The sequence below is a fragment of the Cyclopterus lumpus genome, chromosome 18 (assembly GCF_009769545.1).
Source record: "Cyclopterus lumpus isolate fCycLum1 chromosome 18, fCycLum1.pri, whole genome shotgun sequence".
Taxonomy (NCBI): Eukaryota; Metazoa; Chordata; class Actinopteri; order Perciformes; family Cyclopteridae; genus Cyclopterus; species Cyclopterus lumpus.
Window position 1 is genome coordinate 11,553,949 of NC_046983.1, and position 27,955 is coordinate 11,581,903.

Below are 27,955 nucleotides of genomic sequence, written 5' to 3' on the forward strand. Positions count from 1 at the left end.
TTGGAATGGAGACAAAAAAGAAAATGGACACATTTGGTTTTCAATCAATTCATAAACTCGTTTATTGCAGCACACACAAGTGTCGACATTCAGTTCCTTTCCACAGGACGGTAAAAGGTCACTTAATCTATTGTTACAGAACAGTCTCTTCTGTACATCCTCTGCCATATGGAGGTCAGATTTACAAAATCAGTACAGGATGGGATCCCTTAAGACGGATTAAAAGGCGAAGGGAAGGTTGTTAGTCATAACAATGTTACACTGTCTGCAATCCAAATGTCAATGATACAAAAATAAATAAGTGAGAATTTTAGTTTTGGAGCAGAAAACTACTGTATGTTACGTTTTGATTTCTTCTTTTTCACGTGGTCTCATCTCATCCTCACCCTGGGTCAAGGTCAGGTTGTTATTGATACAGCGCAAATTGAATATTTCACGATCGCGCCGCTTCTGTACAAAGCCAGTCTCCCAGGTCTACACTAGGACCATCTCCACCCACTTCCCCAGCAGTTCATCGGAGCACTCGGCTCTCTCCTCCGTGCGGTTTTCCGCATTCATGGAATGTCGTGTTGGAAGATTGTTCCTTTCTTAACAGTGTCAGCCGTACTGAGGAAGCCCCCCTTGCAGCATAACGCTCTAAATGCTACCACGAACATCCAAAGCTCCTGTGTGTAAACCATACCAGCAATCATGTCTGCAAGTAGTATACCCAATTAAAACATAATAATAAACTGGTTCATTCTATGCTGGATTAAGGAGTAGCCCCAGTACTTGAGAGTTACAGTTCTAATTCAACATTACAATAAGGCGTATTAGCTGAACAAGTAACGTATATTATCGATTAAAAGATGCAGATATTAAAAACACAAGTTGGATTGAACGCTCGGTCACCGAGCCGTCTGTCCCTCCAAGAGAACACACGTCTCTGTTTTAAAGTGTGGGTATCGGTCGTGACCCGTCAAATGCGCTCCAATCGGCTGATTTTAATCTGTTGCTGCAGAGATCAATAATACTTCGTTAAGACCTGTTTTGATTGCAAGGCATCTGGAATGTTGCAGAATCGGTTTTAGTGATCGATAATTAGTGATTGTCCTCAGTCCTCTCCCGTTTAGCTTCCGATGCATATTTACACAGACAGAGGGGCTCTGAAGCTGTACATTTTCAATAAGACAAAACTTGAACATTCATTAAGACTCGGATCACACAAACAGTCAAGGCATCGAGGCAAACGCTGTTTTTGTTTTCATAACTCCCCCCGCCCCTCCTCCCCAACCCCGAAGTAAACATTATGTACAAAAAGTTATTTCTTGATATCTTTTTCAGAAAGTGCACAAGCGAACAGTCAGGGGACGTACACAGTCTTAAAGAAACTTAGACTGATCTAATGGGGAGACAGTTGGGACAAGTTTAGGCAACGTGGGCAAAAGGCTACAAGACAGGGAACTTACCACACACACACACACACACACACACACACACACACACACACACACACACACGCACGCGCACGCACGCACGCACGCACGCATGCACGCATGCACGCACACATAACAGGGGCAGTCGCTATATTCTGTACAGTGATTTATCATTCTATACACCAGCTGTAAAGAAGCACACCTCAACTAGTCCCGAAAGTTTCACTGGAGCTCTCCAAGTCATTTACAGAAACAGTCCGTCCTGTAAAGTAGCCGCTTGGAAAAAGCCTCTGAAAAGCATCATAGGTTTGTAAAGCAGACTATGGGCATCTTCCAAGACAAGGGCAAGAAGAAGTGCCTTGTTTGGGCGAATGGAGGCATTTAAATACGCCATCATTTTGCGCTTACACTCCGGCCCGCCACCCGGGACGTCCCGTCTGCTGTCGCACTCGACCAGTCAGATTTTCCCTCTTTGCCGCGGGTATGTGTGTGTGTGTGTGTGTGTGTGTGTGTGGTCAGATGACGGGGGTCCCGAAGCATTTAAGGCACCACTGGACATTGGGGCTGGGCGGTTCATCGATGCGGTGCAAGGACTTGAGCTGCTCGGCGCTCAGTTCGTCGTAAGCCAAGCGGTACTCCCTGTCGAAGGCCTCTGCAGGTAGACAGTAGGGGGGGAGAAATTCACAAAAGAAAGAAGACATAAGACTGTCGCTTGATCTCTTCATCTTTTTTTTTTAAGGATAGATGGTAGAGTATTGCACATAATAAAAAAAAGTTGATGCGACGAATACGATACAGTATGAGAAAACCCTTCAGATGGTGGTGTGACATCACGGGTCGATTTAACTCACCCACGTCGATGTTCTCCTTCCCCAGTGCCACCAGTGAGAGGAACAATATTTCTCTATAGATACTCCTGAGAGTAATACGGGACACAGAAATGACACATGAGGCGTTTTCATTAACATGAACAAGATCAAACAAAATCTTGAACCACCAGAAAGAAGTCAAAAGTGCTTGAAGAAAAGCTCAATTGGACACATTTCTAAGGAGGAGGACAAAGACGGACCTTTGCCTTTTGACGCCCTCTGGGCGCTGCTTGATCTCTCGGATCAACAGGTTGATTGGCCCGTAGATGTCGTTGGTCTGGATGTTGCGAACAATCGTGTTGAGGAGGGTACGAATCTCCTGGTGGTCTGTGGGAGCCAGCATCCCCTTCTTCTCCACTGGAAAACAACACATGCACCATTAGAAAGACTGCTAATCTATCCGTTCCATGAAGGGAGCCTTTAGTCTTCTGGCCAATAGTGATATTGTATCCAAGGAGGTCAAATAACTACATCATGCAATTTTCTTGCCAAGATTGCAGCCGATATTATAGCCCATAACAGCATGCCCCATATGAAACATTCATATTTAGCTCTATTTGCTCTACAACGATGACCAAAACAGGAGGGTGGACACTTCAGACTGGATGTGTGTCTGAGTGCACACTCACACAAGGTCCTCCAGGACAGGTAGAGGGGCTCTCCATGTTCCTGGTGTAGATTGATGTTGTCCCACAGGAGCTGGACGTAGACCTGCTTACTGTCCTGGGACAGTGACGTCAGGGGAAGCTGCAACGATCAAAAACCTTTAGTTACATTACGGCCAAAGAGACCACTTGAGTAACTTGTTTAGGACTGGATGAGTTCGACGACGAAGAGTAAATGACAAACAATGATTAGATGACCCGTTAAGTCTCTTGCCTGTACTCCATTGTTGCAGTGTTCAGAGGTAAGAATGAGGCCAGGTAGGTGAGTGGGAAGGTCCAGGCGACGGAAATACCAAACCAGGTTCCAGAAGATGATGGGGTGCTGGCTGAGGAACTTGTGGGTGTAGATCACCTGGTTGGACATGGCAGAGTAGCTCAGCAGCTGTGTGGCAAACGTTTGCGATAAAACAGACTACGGGATCATGCGTGTGTGAGAACTTTTACCTGATCTCCCTCGTTCTCCAACAGGGTCTCCAGCTCCTTGCGCAGTACCAAGGGGCTGAGGTACGGTACGGACACAGGCTTGGGGTTCGGCCTTTTGGTCCCCATGCCATCCTGACAAACAAACAACACACAAATCATTTGCACTGCACGCGCGCACGCGCACACACACACACACACACACACACGCACACACACACACACGCACACACGCACACGCACACACGCACACACGCACACACGCGCGCACACGTGACAGTAAGGGGGACTGACCGACACCGCTTGCAGGCTGCAGGGCAGGCTGGTGGTGGAGACGCCATGTCCAGGTCTCTGGGAGTAGTCCAGGCTCTGCAGCGGGCCACCGACACTGTTGCTGCGCGTCAGTGACGTCCCACTGGAGCTCCGCTGCTTCCCCGCTGCCTGGTGCTCCAGGAGACCTAAGGGGTCCGATTGCGCCGGCTCTGGAATAAGACTAGGAACACAACAGGCATCATCATCATCATCCTCCTCGCCATGGCTTTTCACATCTGGATTTTTTCGTTTGGCTTATACCTCTTATGTGCAACAGGCAGGTTGTCTGGAGTCTCCCGAGGTTCCTCTTCAGGGAAAGTGATAAGTTCTGGTGTCTTAATGTCAGCTGAGCTGCTGGCTATGGGCTGGGTACTGGTGCTGTGGATACTGTCTCCTGAGGCACTGGGATTGATGTAAAACCTGAGAGGAGACATTTTTCAGAGAGTTTGTATTGTACTCGTTTTAATATTACGTTATAAGGAGGTACACGGGTGACAACATAAAATTCAATTCTTACCCGGTCATAGTTCGCAAGTCGTGAAACTCGACGTGCAATAAGGGAAGAAAGGCCGCGCGACAGAAGGGACAGTCGCTATTCAGGTTGGAGTCGTCAGCTGTCCAGCCTGCCATGATCTCCTCATCGTACACCAGCGCTTCACAAGAGCGGCACTGGGAGCAGCTGGACATCAGCACCTGTCAGCGAGGAAATATGTCCAACCAGTTGATTAAAACCTTGTGGGTATTGGCGTAGAAAGCACAGCAGTACAGAACAATGCAGTTTACTGACCTCCAACGCACAGTTCTGGTAAATGCTCGAGGAGGAAGCGTGATGTAAAGAGCCGTGCTCGGAGTCTGGACCCCTGGCTGCTCGTCCAGGAGTTGGATCTGCGAACAGAGAGAAAAAACTGACTTTAAAAAAAGAAAAAACGGGCAGCGAACCTCACCGGCCTCCTTTTTTTCTTCCTCTCCCTTGCATGTACCTGCGCTACAGAATGAGTGCTTACGTGTCTGGTGGGTCCCTCGGCCCGTGTCGCTGCTGCCACTGCTGCTGCCCAGGCTGGTGCAGCTCTGGTTGAGACCGTTGGCCACCAACCCTGGGATGGCTCCTCTCTCGGGGCTCTCATCTGCAGCCAGCGTGTGCTCATCCAGATGGGATGGGAAGCCGCCGCCACCCTGAGCTTGGTCTTCCTGCAGAGTGCGGTTGGAATTGGTGAAGAGGATTGCTCGAAAAATCATCAGCAGTGATGACAAAATTCTGGGCGAAACCCCCCCCCGACACAGCTTAAAAATAAATAAATAAAAAGAATAACATCCTTTAAAAACACTCACCTCGTCATCCGAGTAGGAGTAGGCTGAAGCAACTGCTCCCCACACTTTGCTGGCCACATTTGCCGCCTGTTTCATGCTCGATTTAAGCACATCTATCTTAGGTCCCGACAAGAGGTGGTCCATCTTGATGGCTGAAATGGAGTTGATGACTGAGCCCAACGACCCTCCCTGGGAGGACTTGACCAGCGCCGTCAGCGAGGCCGATCTAGGACCCGGGCTACGTGTTGCGCTGCTGGGGGTCTTCGTCTTCGCTGCGAAAGTCTTGGAGCGAGTAACAGTGGTGGGGCTGCGTTTGGGTGTGTCGCCTGGGGAGCCAGTTGGAGTTTTGACAGGAGGCACAGGGAGGCTAGCCCTGCGCTCCAGAGACTGCTTGGGCTGTGGGGGGTCGGCGGAGTCTCCCTGGGCCTGCTGGAGCTCCATGCTGGAAGACTTCACGCTCAGGGGGCTCCTCAGGCTCATGTACATTTCGATCTCCTCGGCCAGGTTGCGGGACACCACAGCAGGCATGGAGCGCGGCGGCTCCAGGCTGCTGACGGAGGCCGACTCGTCGCTCTCGGTCACCAGGAGGGAAAGTGGGTCAGCGCCCACCTCCACGTCCGCCCTCTCCAGGGTCGGCACTCGCAACCCAGGGTCCTCCTCGCTTGTTTCAGTCTGCTTCCTCTCTCGTTTCCCCATTTTGAACTCAGTCCCGTCTACCTCTTCATCCTCTCCCTTCCCTTCTTCTTCTGCTGCTGTTGCTGCTCCTGCTGCTGCTCCCTCTTCCTCTGGCAGCTTCCCTAATGTCAAGCCCGGATCGTCTTCCGGCTCTTCCTCCAGGTCTTTAAAAAGTGATTTGGACACACTATTAGGGGATGGACTTAGGCCTGTACAGAGCGCTGCAGCCAGGATCCGGGCATCAGCACCCATCTGACTGGCCATGTGGTCCACGCCTTTCTCTAGGAGCATCCTGTCACGGGTTTCAGCGCTGAAGCTACAGCTGCGCTCAGCGAAGGACTTCTGCCGCTGCTGTTGAGGCTGGTTGGCTCCGTCCCCTGGGGGCAGCGAGGCATCGTCTTCAGGGAGAGACACGTTATCGGTCTTGCTGTGTCTCCTGAACAGCTTCCCTGTACCTGCAGAATGCGTACAGATATACTGAGGGTTGTCCTTTTCAATATGGGAATGCAATGACGGAACATAATTCAAATGGAAAACAAAACTATCTATCCGTCCTATAAAGTCATAGAAGTGACAAAATAGCAATCCGCATTTCTGACTGCAATCTAAAACCGTTAAAAAGATACATTTCATCTTTCTCCTCACCCGTTTCCCTGCCGCTATCAACGCTCCCCGACAGTTTCACAATGCTGGGCACAGGCGAGGGGACATCAACAGGACTGGGGGGCTCTGCTACTGCTACAGCACTGTCCACCGAGCCAGCAACGTCTCCTCCTGGTTTTAAACCTACATTGTCAATAGAACAATGTACAAGGAGGAAACAGGGTTTCTATTGCACACGCATTTAAATGCAGAAGCACTGGAATGAAAGGAGCTTTTCTTACCGTTATGCTGGGCTCTGGGATTGTTTCTCCCCTCCGTGGACAGGACAGCTGAATGCGAGGGCTCCATCAGCTCCTGGTGTAACTCATCCTTGGAGCCGTAGCCTTGGTCAGACTGCCGCCCTGTGGACCACAGTATCAGCAAATGTGGTTTTGGACCGTCACGTTTTAAAGCCTTTTTCGAACCTCCTGAGAAGTTAGTGGATCAGTACCTGTGCCACAGTGGTTGTCTGCCGTGTCTCCCATGCCGCGGCTGTGGGCAAATAGGTTGTGTTCCTCACCGTTGACTTCACTTGAGCTGTCAGCACTTCCATGACTCAAGCGGTCAGCGTCAGTGACTGCTGACCCACCGATTGATGGCGCTGAAGACAGCAGAAAAAACAAAAATGGGATGAGAAGGAAACCGGATGAGAGGAAGAAAAGAAAAAAGATACGGCGTCTCCAATTATCCAGCCCTATCATAACATATATTCCAACCCCACCTGTGGTGGGTTCCTTCTTGGAAGGTGTTCGGTCTAGAGCGTGCTTGAACTGGGCCACTCCACGAAGCACATTACGGAGCTTGGTCCACATAAAGAGGCCACTGCGGTTAGTGCTCGGCCATGGGCTCTCTAAGACGGCCTGCAGAGGGAGCAGACAGACGGATGAGGACATGCATAGGTAGACACAACGTCTTAAAAGTGATTTGAGCTACAAGAGAGATGCATTTGATCAATGCAAAGGGCTGGATGTGACCTTGTTGTAGTATCCATATGTGATGGCGTTTGGATGCACTCCAGCTTTCTTCATCTCAACCAGGATTCGCACGGCCATGACAGGAAGACCCCACACGCCACAGAGCTGCATCACCACTCTGTAACACACCTGATAACCACAGAGAGGAAAACATGAAGGAAAAAAAAAAAAAGCTGCAAATAATAATGAAAGCATTATTTTTGACATGAAAACTTGAATAGTAAACGAGTTCAATCTGACTGTACCTCATCCAGCACCTCCACCTCAGTGGTCCTCATCTTCAGGAGGACGTTGTACGCCTGCAGCATGGCACGGCTTTTAGACTTGGAGAGTCGCACAGCTGCTGGCAGGCAGATGAACCACAGGCTGTAGCAGTGACTGAACAGGCAGCGGGCCCACAGCGGAGGGTTGGAGTGGAAATGCTTCGCCATCTTATACGCCAGCTTGATCTCCTGTCGGACAAGGTGGACATTCGTGGTTTGAGAGTCGATGACGACTGAGGATGGAGAGTGAGATACGTTTACTAAAACTCTGCCGAGCGTGCCTGCGTGAGCATGTACACACCTGCTTCGTCCTCTTAGCCAGTAGTAGACTGGCCCCGGGTGGTCTGCTGCTGAGCACTGGGCGGAACTCCCGAGGACGGTCGAACAGCTCCGTATGCAGCCGGGGGAAACTTTTATAGCTTGAGGATGAGGAAAAACAACACGCGCTTCAGACTTTGGCATCAATCTTTCTACGGCCGATGAAGCTTCACCATACTAAGGGTGTGAGACGTACGTGTATCTGGTGGCAGGTTCCGTTCCATCGCCAACTGGAGGCTCAGGGGGCATGACAAAAACAGTGTGTTCGCTCTTCTGGGACTCGTCCAGCTCCAACAGTCTCGTGTCCTCGGACGACTCGCCTTCAACCTGCGGCAAGGAAAGCAGCAGCGTGAAACAATCTAGTACGCGTTTCCAATTAGGCAGTGAAACTGCGCTCATTTGATTTGTAGGTTAGGATTCATGGGCAGAAGTTAGTCACACACATAACAATAACAAGGTGTGAGGAAAGCTGATTACAGTGTAAGCACAGTCTTACCTTGGTGCCCTTGTCGGTGATTTTATCAGAGGGAAAAAGCTACGAGAGGAGGAAAGAGAGCAAAGGGACCAGGATGAATCAAAAGGAAATGTTGGCTTCCTTCCACTCCCAGTGGACGAATGTTATTTTGTCAATAAAACATCAAACAAACTTCGTGGAAGGAAACCTGCGGTGGAAGAGGAAAAAACTAAACCAGTGTACATATCGGAGACCAGCATGACGGCGGTCTGGTAATCACCTTCTCGACACAGTCGTCAAAAAAGGCCAGCCCGGTGTCCTTGTCACTGACAAAGGTGCACTCCTCAATGAAGCGGATGAATATCTGAGTCTTGGTGAGCTGGGAGTAGAACTTCTGGTGGGCTCGGTCTCTGCTTTTGAGAAGCCCTGCAGGAAGGCAAGGACAGCTTGTGGTATCACTTCACGGAAATCTACATTAAAAAAAAAGTGCCTTTCCCCAGTTGTTCTCGTCTTCACTTTAACATGTTTTTTTTGTTTGTTTTTTTAATCCCTCTTCAAAAAAATGAAGTGTAGGTGTTAACATATGCTGTGTTACAAGCCCTTCCCTCAGTCTGCAGCAACAATCAATCTGTCAGGTGAATGGAAGTGAGACCCAATTTCCCAGCAACAGACATTAGTGAAGTCTTATTACAGCCAAGGAGGAAGCTGATCGATTTGTAAAAACACTCCTCGAAATAGAAACGCCAATAACGTTCAACATTAGGTCAAGCTATCGAAATTAAGGCCTGTAAATGATGCAGAGGTCACGAAGCCGGGAAGCCATCAACACATCCAGGTTCTATCGTTTTAGGCTGCTCATTAACAAAACCATTAGCCACATATTGATTTCTATGCTTTTACAACATCATCCGCACCGTCATTTCCCCCTCGTTCCACATATTTGAAAAGCGAGCCGTCAATCACTTGCTTACCTTGCAGGTCGTAGAGGGAGTCTGCAGCTGTGGCCTTTTCGGAAGGCTCCTGGGTGATGGGCTTGAGGTAGTTGCGGTAGCCTCTCAGGATGGTGGCCATGAAGCGAAGGAAGGCCTCCTGGATTTCCATCTCCAGGGAAGTCTTCTTCTTGTGCCAGGTGAAGTCCGCCTCTATGGGGGTCATGTCCACTGCAGAGTTTTCCTGTTCTATTTGAGGTACTGAAACTAAAAACAGACAGCAAACTATACGGTCAATATCAACAATTGAAGTAAATTATGAGTGTGTTTTTTGAGGAGCTTGGCATGGCAGTACATTGAAAAATAAATATATATATATTAAACTAAGTACTAACTATGGAGGCAAGGATGGAGACCCAAAACAGACTCAATCTAGTAAAAGGCTATTATATTAAATAGATAACTGAATGCATTGTTAACTAAATGATTAAAATAAAGAAAAGAAAAAATATTATTTTCAGTTGGTATATACTTTTTTTAAAAGCTACCAATCGATTGATAAAATACATTGAATTACTTAATTTATATTCCACCATCTCATTCCATTGAATGCTCCTATTCTTTGGTCTTGGCTCACATCGAGTTATTTATCCGTCCTATCTTTTTCTCACACACTGACTGAAGGTTAAAAGGAAAAGTATAAAGTTTAATATCAAATCTCTTAAATGTAAAAACTGACTTCGACAAAATTAGCTTAACTTAACTTATCTTAATAATGCTCCTATGTTTTATTTGTTTACGTTGTAAGTTGCCTTTGACCTTACTTTAACTAAGGTACTTTTTGTCCCCCATTCAAATGAAAAGAGCAGGTAAGATGCTGTGTGTACCGGTGGCCAGCTGGTGGTGCAAGTTGCTCAGTGCGTTAATGAGACTCTTGCCGGGCTTCTTTGGCAGGTTCTTCCAGTTGCTGTGTCTCTTTTCGTCAGAACTGTAAAGCACAATACCACAAAGGCAGTTAGCTTGAAGTAACAGGATAACTGCACAACAATAAGATGCACTGTGCTCGTGGTTTAACAAATATGTTGCTGCAATATTTGAGATAGCTCCACTTTATGAGGGCTGTAAATATACAGTGAAAGAAAAAAGAAGCAGACGGAGACATGTAGGATCAAAGCACAGCATACAGATAGATAGTGTTGGTGTCCAGATCCACACAGACGACATCTGGCGGGGGGTCGTAAAGGTCGAAGTAGCGGGAGTCCACGCCCACGATAAACGGACACGGAGCATTGAGGACGCCTGCGAGGGAAAGTGGGCACAGGGGGATGTAGGGACACTGCCACTGAAAGGGGAAGATCATCTGAGGGGAGACGAGAGAGAGAAGCACATTTACTACAACCGGGCAATAATTAAGAGTTTTACATTATACCCTCTGGGGGCAGAAGCATTGTGACACTTCATATGCATTTGGGAAACTTTGAGGATTGGGACATCCTGTGTTTTCAAAGAGACAATGTTGGCAAAGTTCAGAGTGAAAGGTATGACTGTGTAACTGTCACGGTAGAAAGGGCATCTTAAATACAAAACGTTCTTAAAATAAGGTGTTACCATCCCGTAAACACTTTGATGACCAAACACTTTCAAAGTAGTACTTGCAACATTTAAAAAATAAATAAATAAATAACGGCAAATCCGCCGTATCAAATCGATTGCGCAACCATGTCGTGAGTGTCAGAGATGAAATAGAGGCACGACTGTGACTACGTGTAATTGTCTGAATAGTCAACAATCACTTCGGTTCACGATCACCTGGGCGAATCGTGATGCCTGATTAAATGTAAATGAGTAAATGACATAATGCCTGTAAAACTGATCATGTTGCTATGAAAAAGGTGTTTGTCAAAAACATGTTCCTTCTTCTGTACTCCAAAGTACTGCTCGTAACCGACATCAAACAGAAGTAAAGCAAGTCGTGATAATGATAGTTCTTCATAGTTCCACCATGTTATTGTGCTTTCTGGAATGCTTTGTGTGTATGTATGCATGTATGTATGTATGTATGTGTATGCATGTATGTATGTCTTCATGATTTTGTATTTTTAAAATCACACTATGTGTTTCTGGTTAACCCAAGATTAATGCTGTTATGTATGCAGATGATTTGGTTATATTTCATAGCTGCTTAATCCCAACAAGAGTAATGTAATGATCATCATACATAAAAGGGGTTATATAACGTTGTATTTCCTTGAGTATAGAAACTCTTAAAAGTAGTTGGGCCACTATTTAAGATGACTTAATGCACAATAGCGATACGATGTATTCAACTTCATTCTCAGGGAAACACATCTGAACATGCATTTCTAATGTGATCAGTCAAGTGAAGGTCTGGCTGTTCAAAAAGGAAGAGAAAGGCTGATATTAATGGACTTAATGCGATTTCCTTCAATTGCCAGATTTGATATCTCCATCCTAACCAGATCAAAAAGCGGCGGATGCTGCGAACACTCAAATCTCGCCCCTTCGTGCCACTGAGCACGTTTGGGTGTGGCTCATACTCACAGCCACCACAGCCTCGGCCACTCCGGTGAGCACGGCGGGCCGGAGGGAGTGCAGCAGGATCTTGCTCTCCAGCAGGACAAAGTGCAGCAGCGTGGCGCAGTTCTCCGAGCCCAGGTTCATCAGCAGAGTGCCGTAGTCCGCCCCGCTGACGGGAAGGGAGAGCACACGGGAGAGGAGTGAGTGGACGGGAGAGGAGCCGTAAGGGATGAAGGGAGCGTGAAACAAGGGGTTCTGAGTTTGGACCTAGAGGCAGATATTAGATACGTAGGGAGAAAACAAGGCTAAAAACTGGTGCTTTCCTAAACTTCAAAAAAGCAAAGTAGCTGAACACATTATTTATTGTAAAAGGAAAGTGTTAATAAGGATTGTACCTGAGCGGCAAGGGTGTACACACAGGCTGGGAGAGGATCAAGTTGTCATGTGCCGAGAGCTGAGAGGAAACGATATATAATGTTCATGTGAGAAATTAGAAAAAAAAAAAAAATTGTATACATGGTAAAGAATATATTTGACTGACAAGATTATCGCATTCATTAAAAAAAAGTGTAAAGAGATGTCACCTGGACTAATATTCTTGGCCTTTGAGGGGAAGGAAATGACACATTGTGCATGAAGTGTGAGATGTGCCTGTTGAGAGAAATAAAACTCACATTATCTTAATATGCAGCAACCACATTCACACTATCAAACGGAGAGCTTTGAGATGTGTATATTGCATTAATGTCCACCCAACAAACGATGCAAATGTCAATAGTTGCAGGCAGATTGTTACTTTTCAATAGGCAGCGGTTGAGGGCCGGAGACGGAGAGCTTGTAGAGGAACATCAGGAACTTGCGGAAGGACTCAAAGAAGGGCCAGCGGGAGAGCAGGCAGATGCATTTATTGCTGTTCACGGGCCGGTTGGGGATCACCTTCTTCTCCACGGTGGTGAGCAGGCCCAGCTGGATCTTCTGCTTCTCGCTCAACTGATCCACGGGATGCGGCTCGTAGAACTGGATGGCTGATCCGTACACCTGGAACCAGGAGGCACAGACAAATCCCTCTCAAGTAACGTTGGAGGATTTTGGCTGCCTGGCTAGTTTAAACTCAACATTTTTTTAAGCCCTTGTTACTTTTTTTCATTAATTACAGCTTGCTTTCGCTTGCTGCCTCTCACCTTTTCACCAGAAGAGATGGTTAAGACAAACGTGGAGAAGACGGGCAGAGGATCGCGTGTGTTTGGATCCCAACACTCGATCTTGGCGCCCATCGGCAAACAAAACAGAGGGACTGATTCCGACAGAGGAAAAGACTCATAGTCCTCTTCTGGGTAACGAAAGATGAGACCTGGAGAATGCCGGGGAAAGCAAAAGAAGGGCTTTATTTCTCTGCCGGGGTAAACCAAAAGAAAAGAAAAAAATCATTTTTAGGAAAATAACTGTTCTACGTCACAGTGTAACTTGTTGTTTGGTTACAAACACATTCTCGCGTGGTACGCGCGCATACACAAACATGGACTGCAGGCGCACAAACACTGGGCGTGGCAGGAAGTGCCGTTGTCCGAGATTAATACACAGGAAAAAGGCCGGACGAAAAGATAAAGCCGGCGTGTGTGTCTGCAATGGGCGTGTGAGTGCACGCACCCATTGGAACACTGATTACACGCATGTTCACACAGTGAGCCGTTCCAAAGGCCAAGCTGTTAAGGAAAGCATCCAGTCAGTGAAAATGTCACACAACCATTTAGAAATGCCAGCTGCAATAAGCAATAACTATCTCGTGCAACATCACGGATACACTGAAGCTTTGAGACAAAGACGTAATGAAGACGGATGGAGACTTTTTTGGTATTATTATGGCAAAACATCTTTAACACCAATTGTTATCATGTAGGGAGTTTAATTCCACCAAGAAAAAAAAAAAGAAGAATACATTAGAAAAACATAAAGTAATGTAATAATGAGTGCGTGAGTTTGAAAGTCAGAACTTTCATTGCTTCTCTATTCTCTAAAGGGTCAATAACAATAAAATAAAAGGTAACTGCAGACAACTGTGAACTTCTAACATGGTAAACCATCGGCGGCTTTTACTCACCGGCTTTGTAACTGATGGAATTGGACGCAGACACTGATTTCTTGTAACACAGGAACACATTGGAGCCCCACTGAAAGTCACAAATAAATGTCACCCAAACTGTTCTCTAGTGACTGGCGCAGGTGCTCTCGTGCTCGAGAATGAAAAGAATCGGACTCACCATGCCGCAGTTGAGGTTCTTTTCCACTTTGCAAAAGGTATGCGGCGGTATCTCCCCTTTACTGGTGACAATGACGCAGATGTCCGTCACTGCGAGGGAGTTCTGAGGCTGGATGGGCGGCGCGCGGCGCAACGTGATGAAGATGCGCTGCGAGGTGCCGGAGCTGTTGTTGACGTTGGCGCAGCGGCCGTACGGCGTGGCCTGGATGACCTCGCAGCCCTGGATCAGACGCTCCTTACCCTCGTACAGCACACTGATAAAAACACAATAAACTGTTTTATAAAATCAGGAATTAAGATGAGATCACGTACAACAACAAAAAAAAGGGACGGCAGAGAAAAGACTGAGACGTAGCCCGGGAGTGAGTCGGGGGAAAGCCGCTTTTCACGTCAGTGCAAAAGTGAGACAAAATAAATGGTGTGAAAACGAAGACGGCAGACAGAAGAGCAGTGCCACAGCACTGTGGCACTACAATGACACACTCATATTACAACGCTATCAGAGACAATTAAAGTGGCTCAGAGAAGGTACCGTCCTGGACTCAGTCATTGCTTTTCTCTCAGGCATGGCTTACAATTTCTTAAACAACCTTTTTACACTGCAAAGAAATAAGGACATTCATGTCCGATTTACCAACCACAAAACGAACGTTTTGAAACAGGCTGCAAAAAAAGAAAGAAGACTCCAAAAGAGAAAACAACAACAACATAAATGAGGGATGTTTTCTGCTGGTGTGGTTTTTCCCCAAATGGTGAAACAAAGACTTGCAGAGGATCCTCTAAAGCAGAATGACCAAGGAAGATAACGGTCCATGTCTCGTTTTTTGTTTCCGTCAGCCGTGGACCAGCTCATGATTTCCGACAGTATGCAGGTTATGTAACTTCCCAAAAACTATTTTAAATCAACTAATCAATGTACAAAAAGATGTGCAATGCTTCCTGCGAACGTACAAGTCCACATTCAGACTGATGTGCGCATCCCTGAGAGACAAGAAGCAGGAGGCTTGTTCTGGTGGCGAGGATCAGTGTGTGTGGCCAGCGCCACAGGCTTTCTTCTTAAAACTCTGGTTTCCCTTGGAGGCCTCGGTGAGAAGCCGGTCTTCGATGTGTGATGTGATTCAGACATATTTTCCCAACTGACTCACTCAAGTCCCAGACAGGGAAAACATTCATATCAAGATTCTTACATCAAGCTGAGAGCAAAACACGCGCTTTGAGTGAGAGAGTATGGGTATATCACAAGCTTGCTTACCACTCCTGTTGCGGAGTCAGGAAAGCAATCAGTTACCCACAGTTTTTTTTTTTTTTTTTTTTGCATGACTGCAGGGCTTCTATGGCAGCATGCTCCATGCGCTCCCATTCCATCTGGACAATGCCACGTGGGAGGCCAAAAGCTGCGATTGCTGCCCTCTTTCAACCCCCCCCCCCCCCCCTCTTTTCACAAAAATGTGAAATCTGTTCATGTGCAGGCTACAGGGCCGGCGCATCGCAGATATAATAGTCTCGAAACACTCCACTTATTCTGAAAAGAATACAGGACAAACCCAAAAGAGGCCAGGAGGACAGTTGCCAGCTAAATTCTCATTTAGGCGACAATAACGGCATCCTAATGAGCACAGTGAGTCGTGACGCTTTGGAGCCCCCCCGGGCTCTGCTCTGCTCTGCTGGCTTCGCCGACACACAAGTGGCAGAAGGAATAATGAATGATTTACAGGTTGCTCGGTTTTTTTTTTCCACTTATTATTTCGGTGGATGAAGACAAGCATGTGTGGGCGGGCGGTGGGGGGACAAGAATATACATCAAAGGAAAGTACCTCCAAGGCCAGAAATATTTACTTCTGTGTTCTAGTTCAAGCAAAACGGAACCGTGAAGGGAACCACATGAGAACGCATTTTTACTCATGGTCCCTTTGTAAATATCTCTGTTTGCAGGGACAAATGAACCAGACCTGTGATATCTGCTATTCAGTCTCCAATGGACAACAGACGCCAATGGGAGAAGCAAACTATAAAGCAATGCTTCCAGTTCATCCACCCCATACGCCCGTTTGCCGTGCTCAGCGGGATTGCGCAACCCTCTTAAAAAGGAAACCTGACTTGACATATAGATCTTCTGTTTCTGCTCGGGGGGAGGTTAGTAGTTCTGTAGTTTAAAGCCATATTTAGCAGAAGGGACGCACATTGAGCTTTAACGAGAACCGGACTGCCGGGGATCCTTTCAAAGAGCAGAGTGCCGTCTCTTTTGACTGGAACCTCCGGCTTAATAGCAAGACACAAAAAGGCTTTGGGCGAAGACTAAGGCGTGTGTGTGGAGAACTGAAATGCCTCAGGCGGTTGTTGCATCATTGCTCCCATTATTAAAGCGTGCTTAACAGATACAAAGCACCCGTGATGAAATGGTTTGCAGTTGTAGCGTCAGGCTCGCGGGATTGGATGAAGTGAAACGTGACGCAGTTCCCTTTTATAAAACACGATAGAAGGAAGCAGGAGAAGTGCATCAATGGATAGGAGCCAAGCAGCGTGGCCCGGGGAGGAGAGGGCCATGATGCAACGGGGGCCCCCGAGTGAACGGTGGAGTCAACACGCCTATTTCCTTCGTCCTGACTAAACGCTTCGTCATGCCATCAAAGTTCAATGGAAAACATGACAAACACTCACAAATATGAGAGACATTTTGCATGATGAAACACATTATAATACATCACTATAAGCCTATAAGGTGGGAGGAGTGACTGAAGGACTTGGCCCTTATTCCTGCCAACATGCGCTGCCACGGGGCCCATTCGGGAAGCCCACTGGCGTTTTCTTTAAGCCCGCCTCCCAACCGCTCGCTCACATGAACAGCAGTTCATTAAGCATTTCAGCTTTTAGGACATAGTGATTTACATAAGATCTATTTAAATCGTCGTACTGGGAAGTCGATTTTCCTTTAAAACTACTGAATCCTCTGATTTACAGATATAAAGCCGCATTTCCACCAAGACGTTTCTGGTCATTTTAGTCTCGGTACGAGTTTTGAAAGGAACTAAAAATGTTCCTCGTGCCCATTTTTGTTTGCGTTTCCATGAAAGTTTAAAGACCTGCGTCATGACATGGGACAAGGGCTGCTGGTGGTTTCCTCATTGCGATGACATTTACTGCTGAAATGTGGGGCTATTGACTGGTGCACATTGAATGTAATACATTAAATAGAGCAATGTATCTTAGAGTGTCTTTATCAGTACAGCAAATCCTCTGTTGAGTCTTCGATCGTTACTTATTTGGAGAATACACTGCCTCTTTTATCACTCGCTTGAGCAACATGCGTCTCTTTTTCCTCAAGTGACAGACCAGGAAGTTGAAATTCCACGGTTTGGTCACTACGAAAATTGGTTTCGAAGCCCAGTGCTTTTTCTGGGTCTTGTCGAAAATGCTGCAGGCAGCAATACATGGAGCCAAGCAAGCGGATACGCGTTCTGAAGGGGCACTGCACTAGTAATGCTAAATCCAGTCTTATGTAACTAACAGGCTATATACTGTAACTGTTATCTACAAACCTCCGCTGTCCAAATGAATGATTGTAAACTGTTTATTGATTTGTTTTACCACTATGAAGAGCTTCAGTGGAACCTAGCTTCAGCCACTGCCAAGGGAAGCCAGTTACTGTCTATTGAGCCTCTTGCAGGCATGTGAGCGTATGAACAGAAACTGTCGACTCACCCGATGTCAATGAGAGGAGACTTCCCCCGACCTCTCTTGTAGCACAGGAACAGCTCGGGGCTCTTCAGACTGCCGTGATTAAGGTTGGCTGGATGGCCGCTGTAGGTGCTGTCGATGCACGTGTAGCCCTCGGGGACCGTTTCTCCCGCCGACCTGTTGATGACGGCCAAGTCGGTGATGGGCGCTTTGGGCCCACTGGACTTGGTCTCCGACAGGTCCTGCTCCAGGGGGGTGGATTTGTCCGTCAGCCCGGCCACTACAAAGTAGTCGGTCACCCGGTGACCCTTGTCCTCGATCATGGCTGGGAGTACCTGGAAGGAAGAAAATGCAGATATAAAATTAATTTAGAATACAATTTATACACCGGTGGCCGTTGGTAAAACCTCTTGCAAGTCACAGTCTACATACAGCTCATCACGAATACTGTATCCAGGCTATAGCTAAGGAGAACGTGCGTGTCCATGTGCGTGTCAGGGGACAGCTCTTCCATCTCACCGCGGGACAGCGGGATGGATTACGCGTGCGAGCATACACAGAATGTTAAGTAATACTGTGGCAAAGGCGATGAAAGGATCCTTTACGACCGCTGCGCCACAACGGAGCAAACGAACCGGGGGAAACACAAGGAGGAGCGACGGGACCCGGATTTGTTGACGTGCGCAAACACTCTTGTCGTTGTATATTACCGCACCGCTGCGTTGATGTTGAGAGAGTTGAAGCTCCGGTTGCTACAGAGAGCCGCGGGAGAGCAGTCGGGCCGGGTGGAATGCTAAGAAATGCCACCGTGGGCGTTAATCAAGCAGACACCAAAGTCTACGAAGCACATGAGATGTGGGCCTTTTGTAGAAAAAGAAAAATTACGAATATATGCAAGTCACTTTCCAAATGTAGTTGCCGTTTGTTTTCCATATTATGTTTGAGTCAGGACACCAACCAGTTGATGACTCAGTTATCCAAATGACGTTAACGGCATGTAGATGTACGGCTTCCATTTAGCATTCAAAGTTGTGCCCTTTATCAATGAAAAAAGCCCTTCACTCATCAAGCCTGGTTTAAAAAACAACAGAGAGCAACGGGTTGTCTCGGGAGGAAAAGAAACCTAAAGCTGACACGTCAACGTCTTCTTCAACACAGGAAGTTCCATTTTTACAGTGGTGAGTCAGCTGTGGCGCGGGGGGGGGGGGGGGCGCGCACAGACAACGATTGTGGTTTCTCCTTCAGTTCTATTTTGGACTTCTTTTTTTTCACCAGCCATGACGGTGGCAGCAAAAAGGCAACAACGTGGTTTATGCAAGAGAAAGGCAGGGGGAATCCAAAGGAATGAAAGAAGGGCCCGGTTCTAGCCGTGGAGTTGGAGATGGGAGTGCACGCCGGCGTCTGCAGTGCCGTGCAGGACATCCTCTGGCTTGTGCCGTGAAAGGAGCGCAGGCTGACCGGCCTGGGGAGGGAAATTGTTCAGCCACTGCACGACAGTAAACAGCTGACGCACGTTACACACACTTTCCACACACTTTCCACACAAAAAACAAAACTATTTGAGACTTCGAGACTGCTTTTCAGATTTCCATCGACTACACAGCACCCGGTGTTGGACAACAACGGCAGTATGTGTGCGGAATTGTTTGGGGGGATTTTTAACCTGTATTCAAACCCTTATCTGGTGGAATGATGAATTAGCTTTTTAGTTAGAAACTTGGTATTTGGCCCATGTGAACATGTAGAAATTGATTTGTTTCAAGTACATCGCCAGCCTTACAGTCCAGGTGGCTTTGAAGAATTGTAGTTGGATATTTGCCGATTTCTTATTTTCCTTTTGAAAACAATGTCGGGAAATCAAAGAGCAGAGAGGGCAACTTTATGAACAAAAGCAGCCCAAACACAGCCAGTTTCATGTCATATCCAAGCAAGAGACTGGACGACTTCAACCTCGCACAAACACGGCAATAAAAGTGCATCGATGGATTAGCGGGCTCACTCCCACAATTCGTTTAAGCGGGTCGGCTGTTGGGTGGAGAAGCTCAGATGGTTCTCACAGGTAAGGAAGAGAAACATCAAACAGGATCACCATTGCACTTTGATATTTTAGTATTCTCCTTCCAAAGAAGCACAATTACTAATTCTGGTGGAATGTCGCGGAAACTTATTTGTCCTTGTAAGTAAGATTCGTAAAAGCCCAAATGGTTCCAGATGTGGTCTTTTCTTCTTTCCGCTAAACAATAAATAAAGTTTGTCCCACTCTGTTAAAAAGCATGCTGGATCAAGCTCTTATTTTATTGACGATGCACAACAGCAATCTGGAGACATAAATCTGTTTCCAGACTTAATAGTCTGAAGAGATTTTACTGCACTGTATCCATGGTTACATCTCACCAGTCAAAACCCTATTCAAAAGCATAATGTTGTTTTCAGACTATTTGCTTTGTGACAAAACCAACCCTGTTAAATGTGTTCTCAACAAAGCTGTGTGTGTGTGTGTGTGTGTGTGTGTGTGAGGGGGGAATGAAATCAATAAATTATTAATTGCATTCATGCTTCGAGGTCTTTCTGATATTTTAAAAAGGCAGTTGTTAACTGCAGATGTTCCAAACTAACTACATTAGTGCCAATAGAGAAGCCCACAAACCCCACCAAGTATGTGAAAGTATATGGCATCTAAAAAGGAGGGCGCTCCATCTTCCAGTACAGGTCAGGCAATGCACCTGTTTCTGACACCTTTTCTCAGAGGAATACTGTAGATTTCAGTCTCTGATTCGAATGGTAAAGTCACACATGAGCCGGCCCAGCAGCATACAAGCTCTGTTTGCAGGAAGTGGCGAAAAACAAGCGGTCACCCAAAAGGTGATACGGCAGAGTGGAGAGCAAATAATTGGTTGTTTACACACCCAGCAGACGTCTTTCACCATTAGCTTGTACTTGGGAGTCACGCGTCTTCCCACCTGACGAACACAAGACCAATATTCACTCTCCTCTTAGCTCCGGTTTTGGTCTCCACCAACCTGAGGGAAATATGTGGCTCTAGCTGCTGTTCCCTATTCCCCATCAGCTAGTTGCTAGCTTTGCATATAGTTCTATCTTGGGAGCTGCAGAGCAATCAACGTATTGAATCGTAACCCCGACATCAGGATGCGTATCGTATCGCCAGATTCTTGCGAATGCACAAAACTCGTATTAGCAGGTCTCGGGTCAGCAGGATGCGATCGGATGTGGGTGCCGTGTCTCACTTTCCTTGATTTCTTAATTAACAACTCTGTTCTTCTGAGCAACTTGCACGTGTTAACCTTCGTCACAAACATTAGCCTCCACAATTAATCTGCTCTGAAATGGTAATGTTGGTATAACAACATCAAGACGGGCGAGTCATACAGCGTCCCAACAGCGTGGGCACAGATCACGACAAAGTGTCACAGCAGGGAACAAAGTAATGTCAGCCGGAGGAGAAAAAGAAAAGAAAAGAGAGAAAAACAAACACTATCCAGGGCAACCAGTAGATCTCGAGTCCTGATTGGGCTTTAAATGCTGCCCTATGAGTGATCACCATGCCGGAGAATCAAAATGCCCTGAGGACAATAAACACAACATAGTCACAAATTACCACCAGCAATACTAAAAACGACAACACACACACACACACACACACACACACACACACACACACACACACACACACACACACACACACACACACACACACACACACACACACACACACACACACACACACACACACACACACACACACACACACACACACACACACACACACACACACACACACACACACACACACACACACACACACACACACACACACCTTTGTGACGGTCCCCTGTGCCTCCACAACACACCCAACCACATCCATACAAATACCTCTTTGTGGCCCACAGTAGTGAGGCTGCCATGGCAACCAAACCCCAACAATGCCCCGTCTGCGAGACTCTGTGTTACTCTAGCTGAGGATATTGATCTGAGTCTTTCAAGGGGACATTTAGTATAGCCGATGTGTTTCGCTGTAGCCCGCCATCGGCCTCAAAGGGCTGGAATAAATAAAATAATAAAATCCGCCTGTTTTATTGTGCGCGGCGACGTCTGGCGAGCAAATAAACCACGATAGTGGCCATAAACGTCGATGGCGGATTAGACTAAAAACTTTAAAAAGCGATCGTAAACAGAAGTGAACATAACATTAAGGAGTTTTTTTTTTTGTTCTTCACTTGTGACAGCATGCAGCGGGCGGAAAAACATCCAGCAACCTCGAGGCTCATACACGGTGAGGCGTCTCGGGTCAAATGGTGAAAACGGGCCCAGTCAAACCGGCAGGCCAACTGGTGCGTTGCATTTCCACAGTGTTGAGTCTCGTGTTGAAACTCGAGCCTCTGCCTCTAAAAAAGGTTGCGCTCTGCCCCTCCCGTCCCATGTGAAAACCTGTTCCTCGGTTACTCCCGAGTACCGGCGATCGAGTGTCACTCTCTTTGTCTGGGTTGCACTTTCAGGGAGCGGGGGGTGGTGGGGTGGTGGTCTCTACGACTCGCAACAAATACACTACGAAGCATAAGGCGACACGTACTCAGACACCGGGCTCTGGCGTTTACTCCGGCACACTTTTGCTTCAAATGTTTCCTCTAAACATACCGTATGTTTATGAGTCACTAGAATTAGCTCAAGTTAGGTTTGGCATGTAATGAGGTATGACTATTTAATGGTTGCTTTTCATTTTTACATCAGTGTAACAACATACCTTGATATTTATGTCACGATATTAAAAAAGGTGGACTTTTCTCAGAAGAAAATAAAAGAGGACATTATATATATATATATATATATATATATATATATATACACACACACACACACACACTTGGAATCAGCGTGACGTCCTCTTTCCAGGGATAAATAAATAGTATTGTGGGAAAATGTCGACAAATCCACTGCGATTTTCAAGTTGTGTAAAACCTCTTTTAAAATCACAAAATACATCGTTATTTCAGAGCATTTACTATATTAGAGTTTACTATAACTGACATGGTAAATGACAGCATGTCTGAGTATCTAACTACTTACTAATAATACAGAGGAACACATTACCATTTCAGATTAGCAAGGCCAAGCGAGAAAGTAACACAAGTACCACTATCTGTGGGACTATAGGTGTTTTATGTCTTTAAAAAAAAAAAAAGGTTGTTTGCATGAATAAAAAGGTTTTAAAATCCGGTGCGGATCATTCCTCGAGGCCCCTGATTTCCCTGCACTTGAAAGTCTTGTTCTGGTCTCAACTTGCTTGCGACCGTGCCAAAAGGCTGGTTGATGCAGCCCAACAAGCCCAGAGGGCAGGAGAAAACTCCTTCAACTGCCATCAATAAAAGCGGGGAGGTCCTGCTCGACGTGCGTGCGCCAAACCTGTCGTGTGTTTACTTTTAGCACTTTGCGTTAATGGCAGTCACCTGGCCAGCCAATTCATTTCCGAGGTTCCACATTTAAAAAGACACGGAACGGGGAGATGGCGGGACAGGGACCGAGGCAGATTTGAGATTTCTCTATTTAAGGACACCGAGTGGAACCCCTTACTCCATCCCCCATAGTCTGCCCCCACAAATGATCTCATCCCTTTCTACACAAAAGAGCATGGAGGCTTGTTCCCCAGGGGTGAAAGAGCCTGCCTCTGTGTGTGTGTGTGTGTGTGTGTGATGCTGGACAACAAACAGTGCTGTGTCTGTCTCAGTTATTTCAGCAGGAGCCATGCCGTGTAGATCCACTCACAGCTTGACTGAAACAGCAGCTGAGCATGACACACACACAGCAAATGAGAAGAAAACGCAGTGTTTACAGAGTGTGTCCAGAATGCAGTAATTATACTAGGGAGTGGGCCGACCCTCGGTTATAAATAGTAGGAGAGGCCGATCCTTCGCACCAACCCCTCTATTGTGACATATTGCCCTCTCAGATCCGGTGTCAGCCGCTGAGCGCCGACGTCCGCCCCCAAGTGCCACACTCTGTACCTCTGGGCTTGGGCTTGTAGAGGATCCGTGGAGCAAAGTGGTCCTCCCTGCCACCTGTCATCGCAGCGTGCCGTTGGCGGCGAAGGCCAGGTCCGTGTGCGAGGTGCCAATGAGGCGACGAGAAGTCCTCCATTCGCTGTCCGAGGGTGGAGCGTGTAGTGGGAGGGGGCTCAAATTGAAGCCAGTTGCGTGAGTGCACTGCTCGATTGTACTCGTGCGGCACAAGGCAGGCGACAGTATGTGTGCACATAGTTGGCCTGCTGAACCGGTCACCCTGCTCAATCCTGACCTGCAGTCTGACACGGGCGGGACGAGCCACGCCGGCCTTCAGTTGACGTGACAGAAAAAGAGTGTGAACGCGGACAAAAACATGCTCAAGTGCACATTAGAAAAAAGGCATGGGGGGGGGGGGGATTTATTTAACTGTTCAATATTTGCTGTTCAGAGTGTGTGAGAGGTGGAGCATTCACAGCCTATCTGTTCTTTTGGCTTCAGATAAGCCCGCGTGATAGCCTGGCACTATCATATCCATATGCTAACAACCGCTCTTGCTGCGCGCAGAGGATAAAAGGCCATCTTTGAACTCTGTTCCATCGAGGCGATGCGGAAAAACCCAGCTTCATTTAGGGACTCGCAATAGCCGCCAACGCGCTTCTCAGAATAGGCATCAGACTGCCAAATCACACAAATAACAGATCAAGTTTGTTCTTTCTTCCATTTCACGTTCTTCTTTTGGGCATGGGCCGTTCTGTTTGAACAGAGCATGTCACTGAAATACTGTCCTGATATTTTCCACGATACCTTTACCATGTCCACATAACAACATTTAAACCATGAATATATTCATGGAATAAAAATGATGTGTTCCAGCTAAAGTATATAAATGTACAGTAGAAAAATAACACACTTTTCTCACATTTTAGAAGCTGCAACAAGCACGTTTGTCGGTATAAATAAATAAATGATCAACTCATCGCAGAAGGCCCACGCGGTTCCCCTTTTAGTCATGCCTCTCTGTAAATCTCTGGATTCTGTTTAATGTTTTGTCAAGATAACATCAAAGCAAGCCCTTAGCAACAAGTAATGACTTAGAACTGAAACTGAAAAAGTCTGAAACTGTTCTCCCCCTCCTTGATCACTGTGGGTCTGTAGTCACAGAGACCCGAACACCTCAAGAGCCAGGTGTGCTTTCAAGAGGAAAAGTGACACACTTTTTAGGTGTTTGTCGAACTGCTCCGGGAAACACCTGTTGCCTGCAGAGCCAACCGCAGCAGGTAGGCCACGCAGCAAGAGGGTTAGACTAGGAACAAAAATAAATAAATACAAGATTTTTTTTTGCATCTAGTCAATTCATTTAAAAGTTTGATCCAAAATACGACGACTGAAAACAACCAGGGCATGTTAGACGACGAGAGGCAGCTCAGCGGAAACGTCACAAGACTGCCTCCCTCCTGGAGCGTGGCGGCCCGGCGGAGAGAGAGCATTCTTTCCACTCTAAGGCGAAGGAAGAGAGGGGGGGGTCAAACTCTGTGCCCTCGCTAAACCAGCTGGGCCGACAACAGCTCGGTCCCAGGCCTACTGAAAGAAGAAGACACTAACTGGCACGTCGCACCAAAGTACAAGGGTCAGCGGAAGAAAAATGGGTTACCAGAGACGACGATCTGGAGTTAATGTGTCTTAAGACGGTGCAAACGGGCGCAGCTTAACGGGAAGGCACCGAGGGGTTTCAGGTAGCGGCTCTACAAGCCCACGACCTGCATCGTCAACAGTCTCGGTGTAACATCTGCAGTTATTTCTGGATAATTAAAAGTAGAAACACCCACGACGATACTTTTTCATAGCAATGGCGAGAAAGAAGACCGCAGTGTTGCCGACGATGACCTCGAGCCTCTTTATGGAGGAAGACATCCTTTTGCACCAGGAATAATAAACATATACAGTTAATAACGCCGAACTACAAAAGACTACATTTGTTGAGGTGTTGGAACGTCAGACAAAATGCAGGTGATGAATTGACCTGGAGGTGTCAGCTGAACTGGGACTTCTCCCAGAAACTCAGTTCTAGTGCATTTAAAAACAGAAATAACTACGTCAGTCAGAGCATCGGTCGAAGTGGAAGCACCGAAAGCAGTTGCAGCGTATGAACGGTTGAAGTGTCAATCTGATATATTTAAATGCAGAGTAAAGTTGAAGTGCTAAAAACAACTTTGTGGAACTCCCGAAAAAAAGTTGCGACGTCAGCCAAAGGACGCGTGTCGGTTGTAGTGAAAGTCCTGCTCAAAATAAGTGCCAGTTCAGGTGCATGAAAACTGAATTATGAGGTCAGTGGAAGTGTTGTATTACAAATTTGAGGAGTAGGCCATAAAAATCAGTCGAGATGTTAGTCGACTTCCTTTACAGAAGAGATCTGCGCTAATGTAACACAGCAGTCTCTTTCGTTGCTCGGAGGGGAGAAACACTCCTCTCACTGAGTTTTCTCACACAGCCGTCAAACTCCTATTTGAATTTTGCCGCGGCAACCAGCGAGTCCTTCAACAGCCCCGGAGCTATGCCCTTTTGCCATTCTACTTCCTTTCCCCTCGTCACCTGACAGAGCCTGTGGATGCCCAGCGGTGGTGGCAAAGTTCAACTTCAACGTACACAAAGCCACAGCGAAGCCGTGACCTACTTTGTACCTGCTGCCTGCAGCAGCAGCAGCAGTTAGTAGGCAACAGTCACTCCACTCCCCTTTTCCAACCGCAGTCGGGCCAAACCAAGGTCAAGAAAGGCATTTTTCTATCCGACTGCCTTTCCCCGCGTGTCCACCGCTCAGTGCCGATGCATTTTCTGCAAGAGCACAGTTCCCACTGTTTACCTCCTCCACACGCCTTGATTATTCTGTCATGAGATCACATCCCTGGAGCCATCTCAGGTGACAAACACAAGTAATATGTATATATGATCAGTACAAGAGGAAGTGCCATTCTCGGCCTCGCTGGGACTTGTGCCGAGGCCTTTCGGAACAGGAACATCACATGCATGCCATGAATCACCGAAAACGGTGATAGGAAGCTGGAGCCGGGGAGAACTCTGTTGCCCTTCAGGGTTCGACTGCTGCTGGCTGGCAAACAGTCAAATGCTGAGGCGTAGATATGCGAGCACCTCAGAGATGCAGTCAATGGCATTTGTGTTCACCCCAACACACATCCACAGCACCAACGGAGGCACCGGACACAACTCTGTGTCCTGGGTTTAGGGGTCACACAGGTGCAGACAAGGCACATTCAGAGAGCCGTCTTGGTTACAGGTCTGATTGGTCTTTAACTGCAAAAGAAAAAAAACTCCCATTTGTTTTCTAAATACCTCAAGCAGGAACATTCAAGTATGTGTGTGTGTGTGTGTGTATGTGTGTGTGTGTGTGTGTGTGTGGTTGAGAGCAGACACCTGCAGGGTGGTTAGACAAGGCTCCAGGAGAGCAGAGCCGGATTATCTGGCGTCAAGTAGGGCCCGGGAGGAGAGAGGAAGAGGAAGAGGAGGAGGGGGAAGAGGAGGAGGAGGGGGCTGTTATATTCCCAACTGTTGCATCCATAATCCTAATGATGTCAATTTTCGAGACCAAGAAAATACCCATCAACGCGGATGCAACAAAAGAAATGTCCTCCTGTGATCAGCCTGCGCGGTGATACGTGGCTGCGTCTCTTTCCGCGGTTGGAGAACACGCGACGAGGTGAAGAGGGGGACAGACCAACAACCCGGGGCGGAGGGGGTGGTCGGGGGGGGTACTTAGACATAGCTTAAGTCGCATTAAATAGTTAAACTTCTACGTTTTATTCTCACGACGAAAAAAATAACTCTGCCAAGTCTCCGCTATCTGTACATAGAAAAAAAATAGGAGCACTTACCAGCTGTTTACACTGCAGCGAGAGACAATGTTGACATGGAGGCAACTTGCTGTTTGGAGCCGCTTGATAGATTCCGTATTTCTATCGCTGCAAAGGGGTCAAAACGGGACGGCGGGCGGTAAAACAACACAAAAGAAATGCACGTCGGAATACTCCTTTGAAACTTTGCTGGCCACACTTTTCATCTGAAGTTGTCGGCGGAGGCGGGCGCCATGTTTGAGACTGCGCCGATAGTTTTGTTAGTGGGCTTTCTTCCTAAACGTCTCTTTGAGGCTTGGAACCGCCCAGAGGAGAGGCTACGGCACGGTCCCCGCTGCAACTGACGGGAGGCTGGCCTCGGGGA

The 27,955-nt window shown here is 47.1% G+C and overlaps 1 protein-coding gene across 6 annotated transcripts; it reads right to left on the reverse strand.

Annotated features, from left to right (window-relative positions):
* Positions 1 to 32: 32 nt before the first annotated feature.
* dennd4c (DENN/MADD domain containing 4C) lies at positions 33 to 27,951 on the reverse strand. Of its 6 annotated transcripts, none has more exons than XM_034556620.1 (35): positions 27,613 to 27,951; positions 26,764 to 27,034; positions 17,739 to 18,049; positions 14,041 to 14,293; positions 13,881 to 13,950; positions 12,964 to 13,133; positions 12,579 to 12,820; positions 12,367 to 12,433; positions 12,178 to 12,236; positions 11,807 to 11,951; positions 10,429 to 10,604; positions 10,132 to 10,232; positions 9,287 to 9,511; positions 8,596 to 8,741; positions 8,358 to 8,396; positions 8,058 to 8,188; positions 7,845 to 7,962; positions 7,526 to 7,732; positions 7,281 to 7,409; positions 7,028 to 7,166; positions 6,758 to 6,907; positions 6,549 to 6,668; positions 6,310 to 6,438; positions 5,011 to 6,119; positions 4,686 to 4,869; positions 4,469 to 4,566; positions 4,199 to 4,374; positions 3,943 to 4,101; positions 3,664 to 3,862; positions 3,394 to 3,504; positions 3,164 to 3,301; positions 2,914 to 3,031; positions 2,485 to 2,641; positions 2,267 to 2,331; positions 33 to 2,067 (listed from the first exon to the last, which is right to left on the reverse strand). In XM_034556620.1, exons 2-35 carry the CDS (start codon positions 26,893 to 26,895, stop codon positions 1,931 to 1,933), a joined length of 5,910 nt encoding a protein of 1,969 aa, XP_034412511.1. In that variant the 5' UTR covers positions 26,896 to 27,034; positions 27,613 to 27,951; the 3' UTR covers positions 33 to 1,930. The 6 variants fall into 6 exon arrangements, with proteins under 6 accessions (XP_034412511.1, XP_034412510.1, XP_034412513.1 ...); XM_034556619.1 differs by having other exon boundaries at positions 6,310 to 6,450; XM_034556622.1 differs by lacking the exon at positions 26,764 to 27,034 and having other exon boundaries at positions 6,310 to 6,450.
* Positions 27,952 to 27,955: the final 4 nt, after the last annotated feature.

Coding starts and splice junctions, on each gene's coding strand:
- dennd4c (XM_034556619.1), bottom strand. CDS start 26,895: ATGCCATTGACTGCATCTCTGAGGTGCTCGCATATCTACGCCTCAGCA. Junction 11,952..12,177: donor TGTACACCCTTGCCGCTCAG/GTACAATCCTTA, acceptor CCTTCCCGTCAG/CGGGGCGGACTACGGCACTC. Junction 8,742..9,286: donor CTCCCTCTACGACCTGCAAG/GTAAGCAAGTGA, acceptor GCCTTCCTGCAG/GGCTTCTCAAAAGCAGAGAC.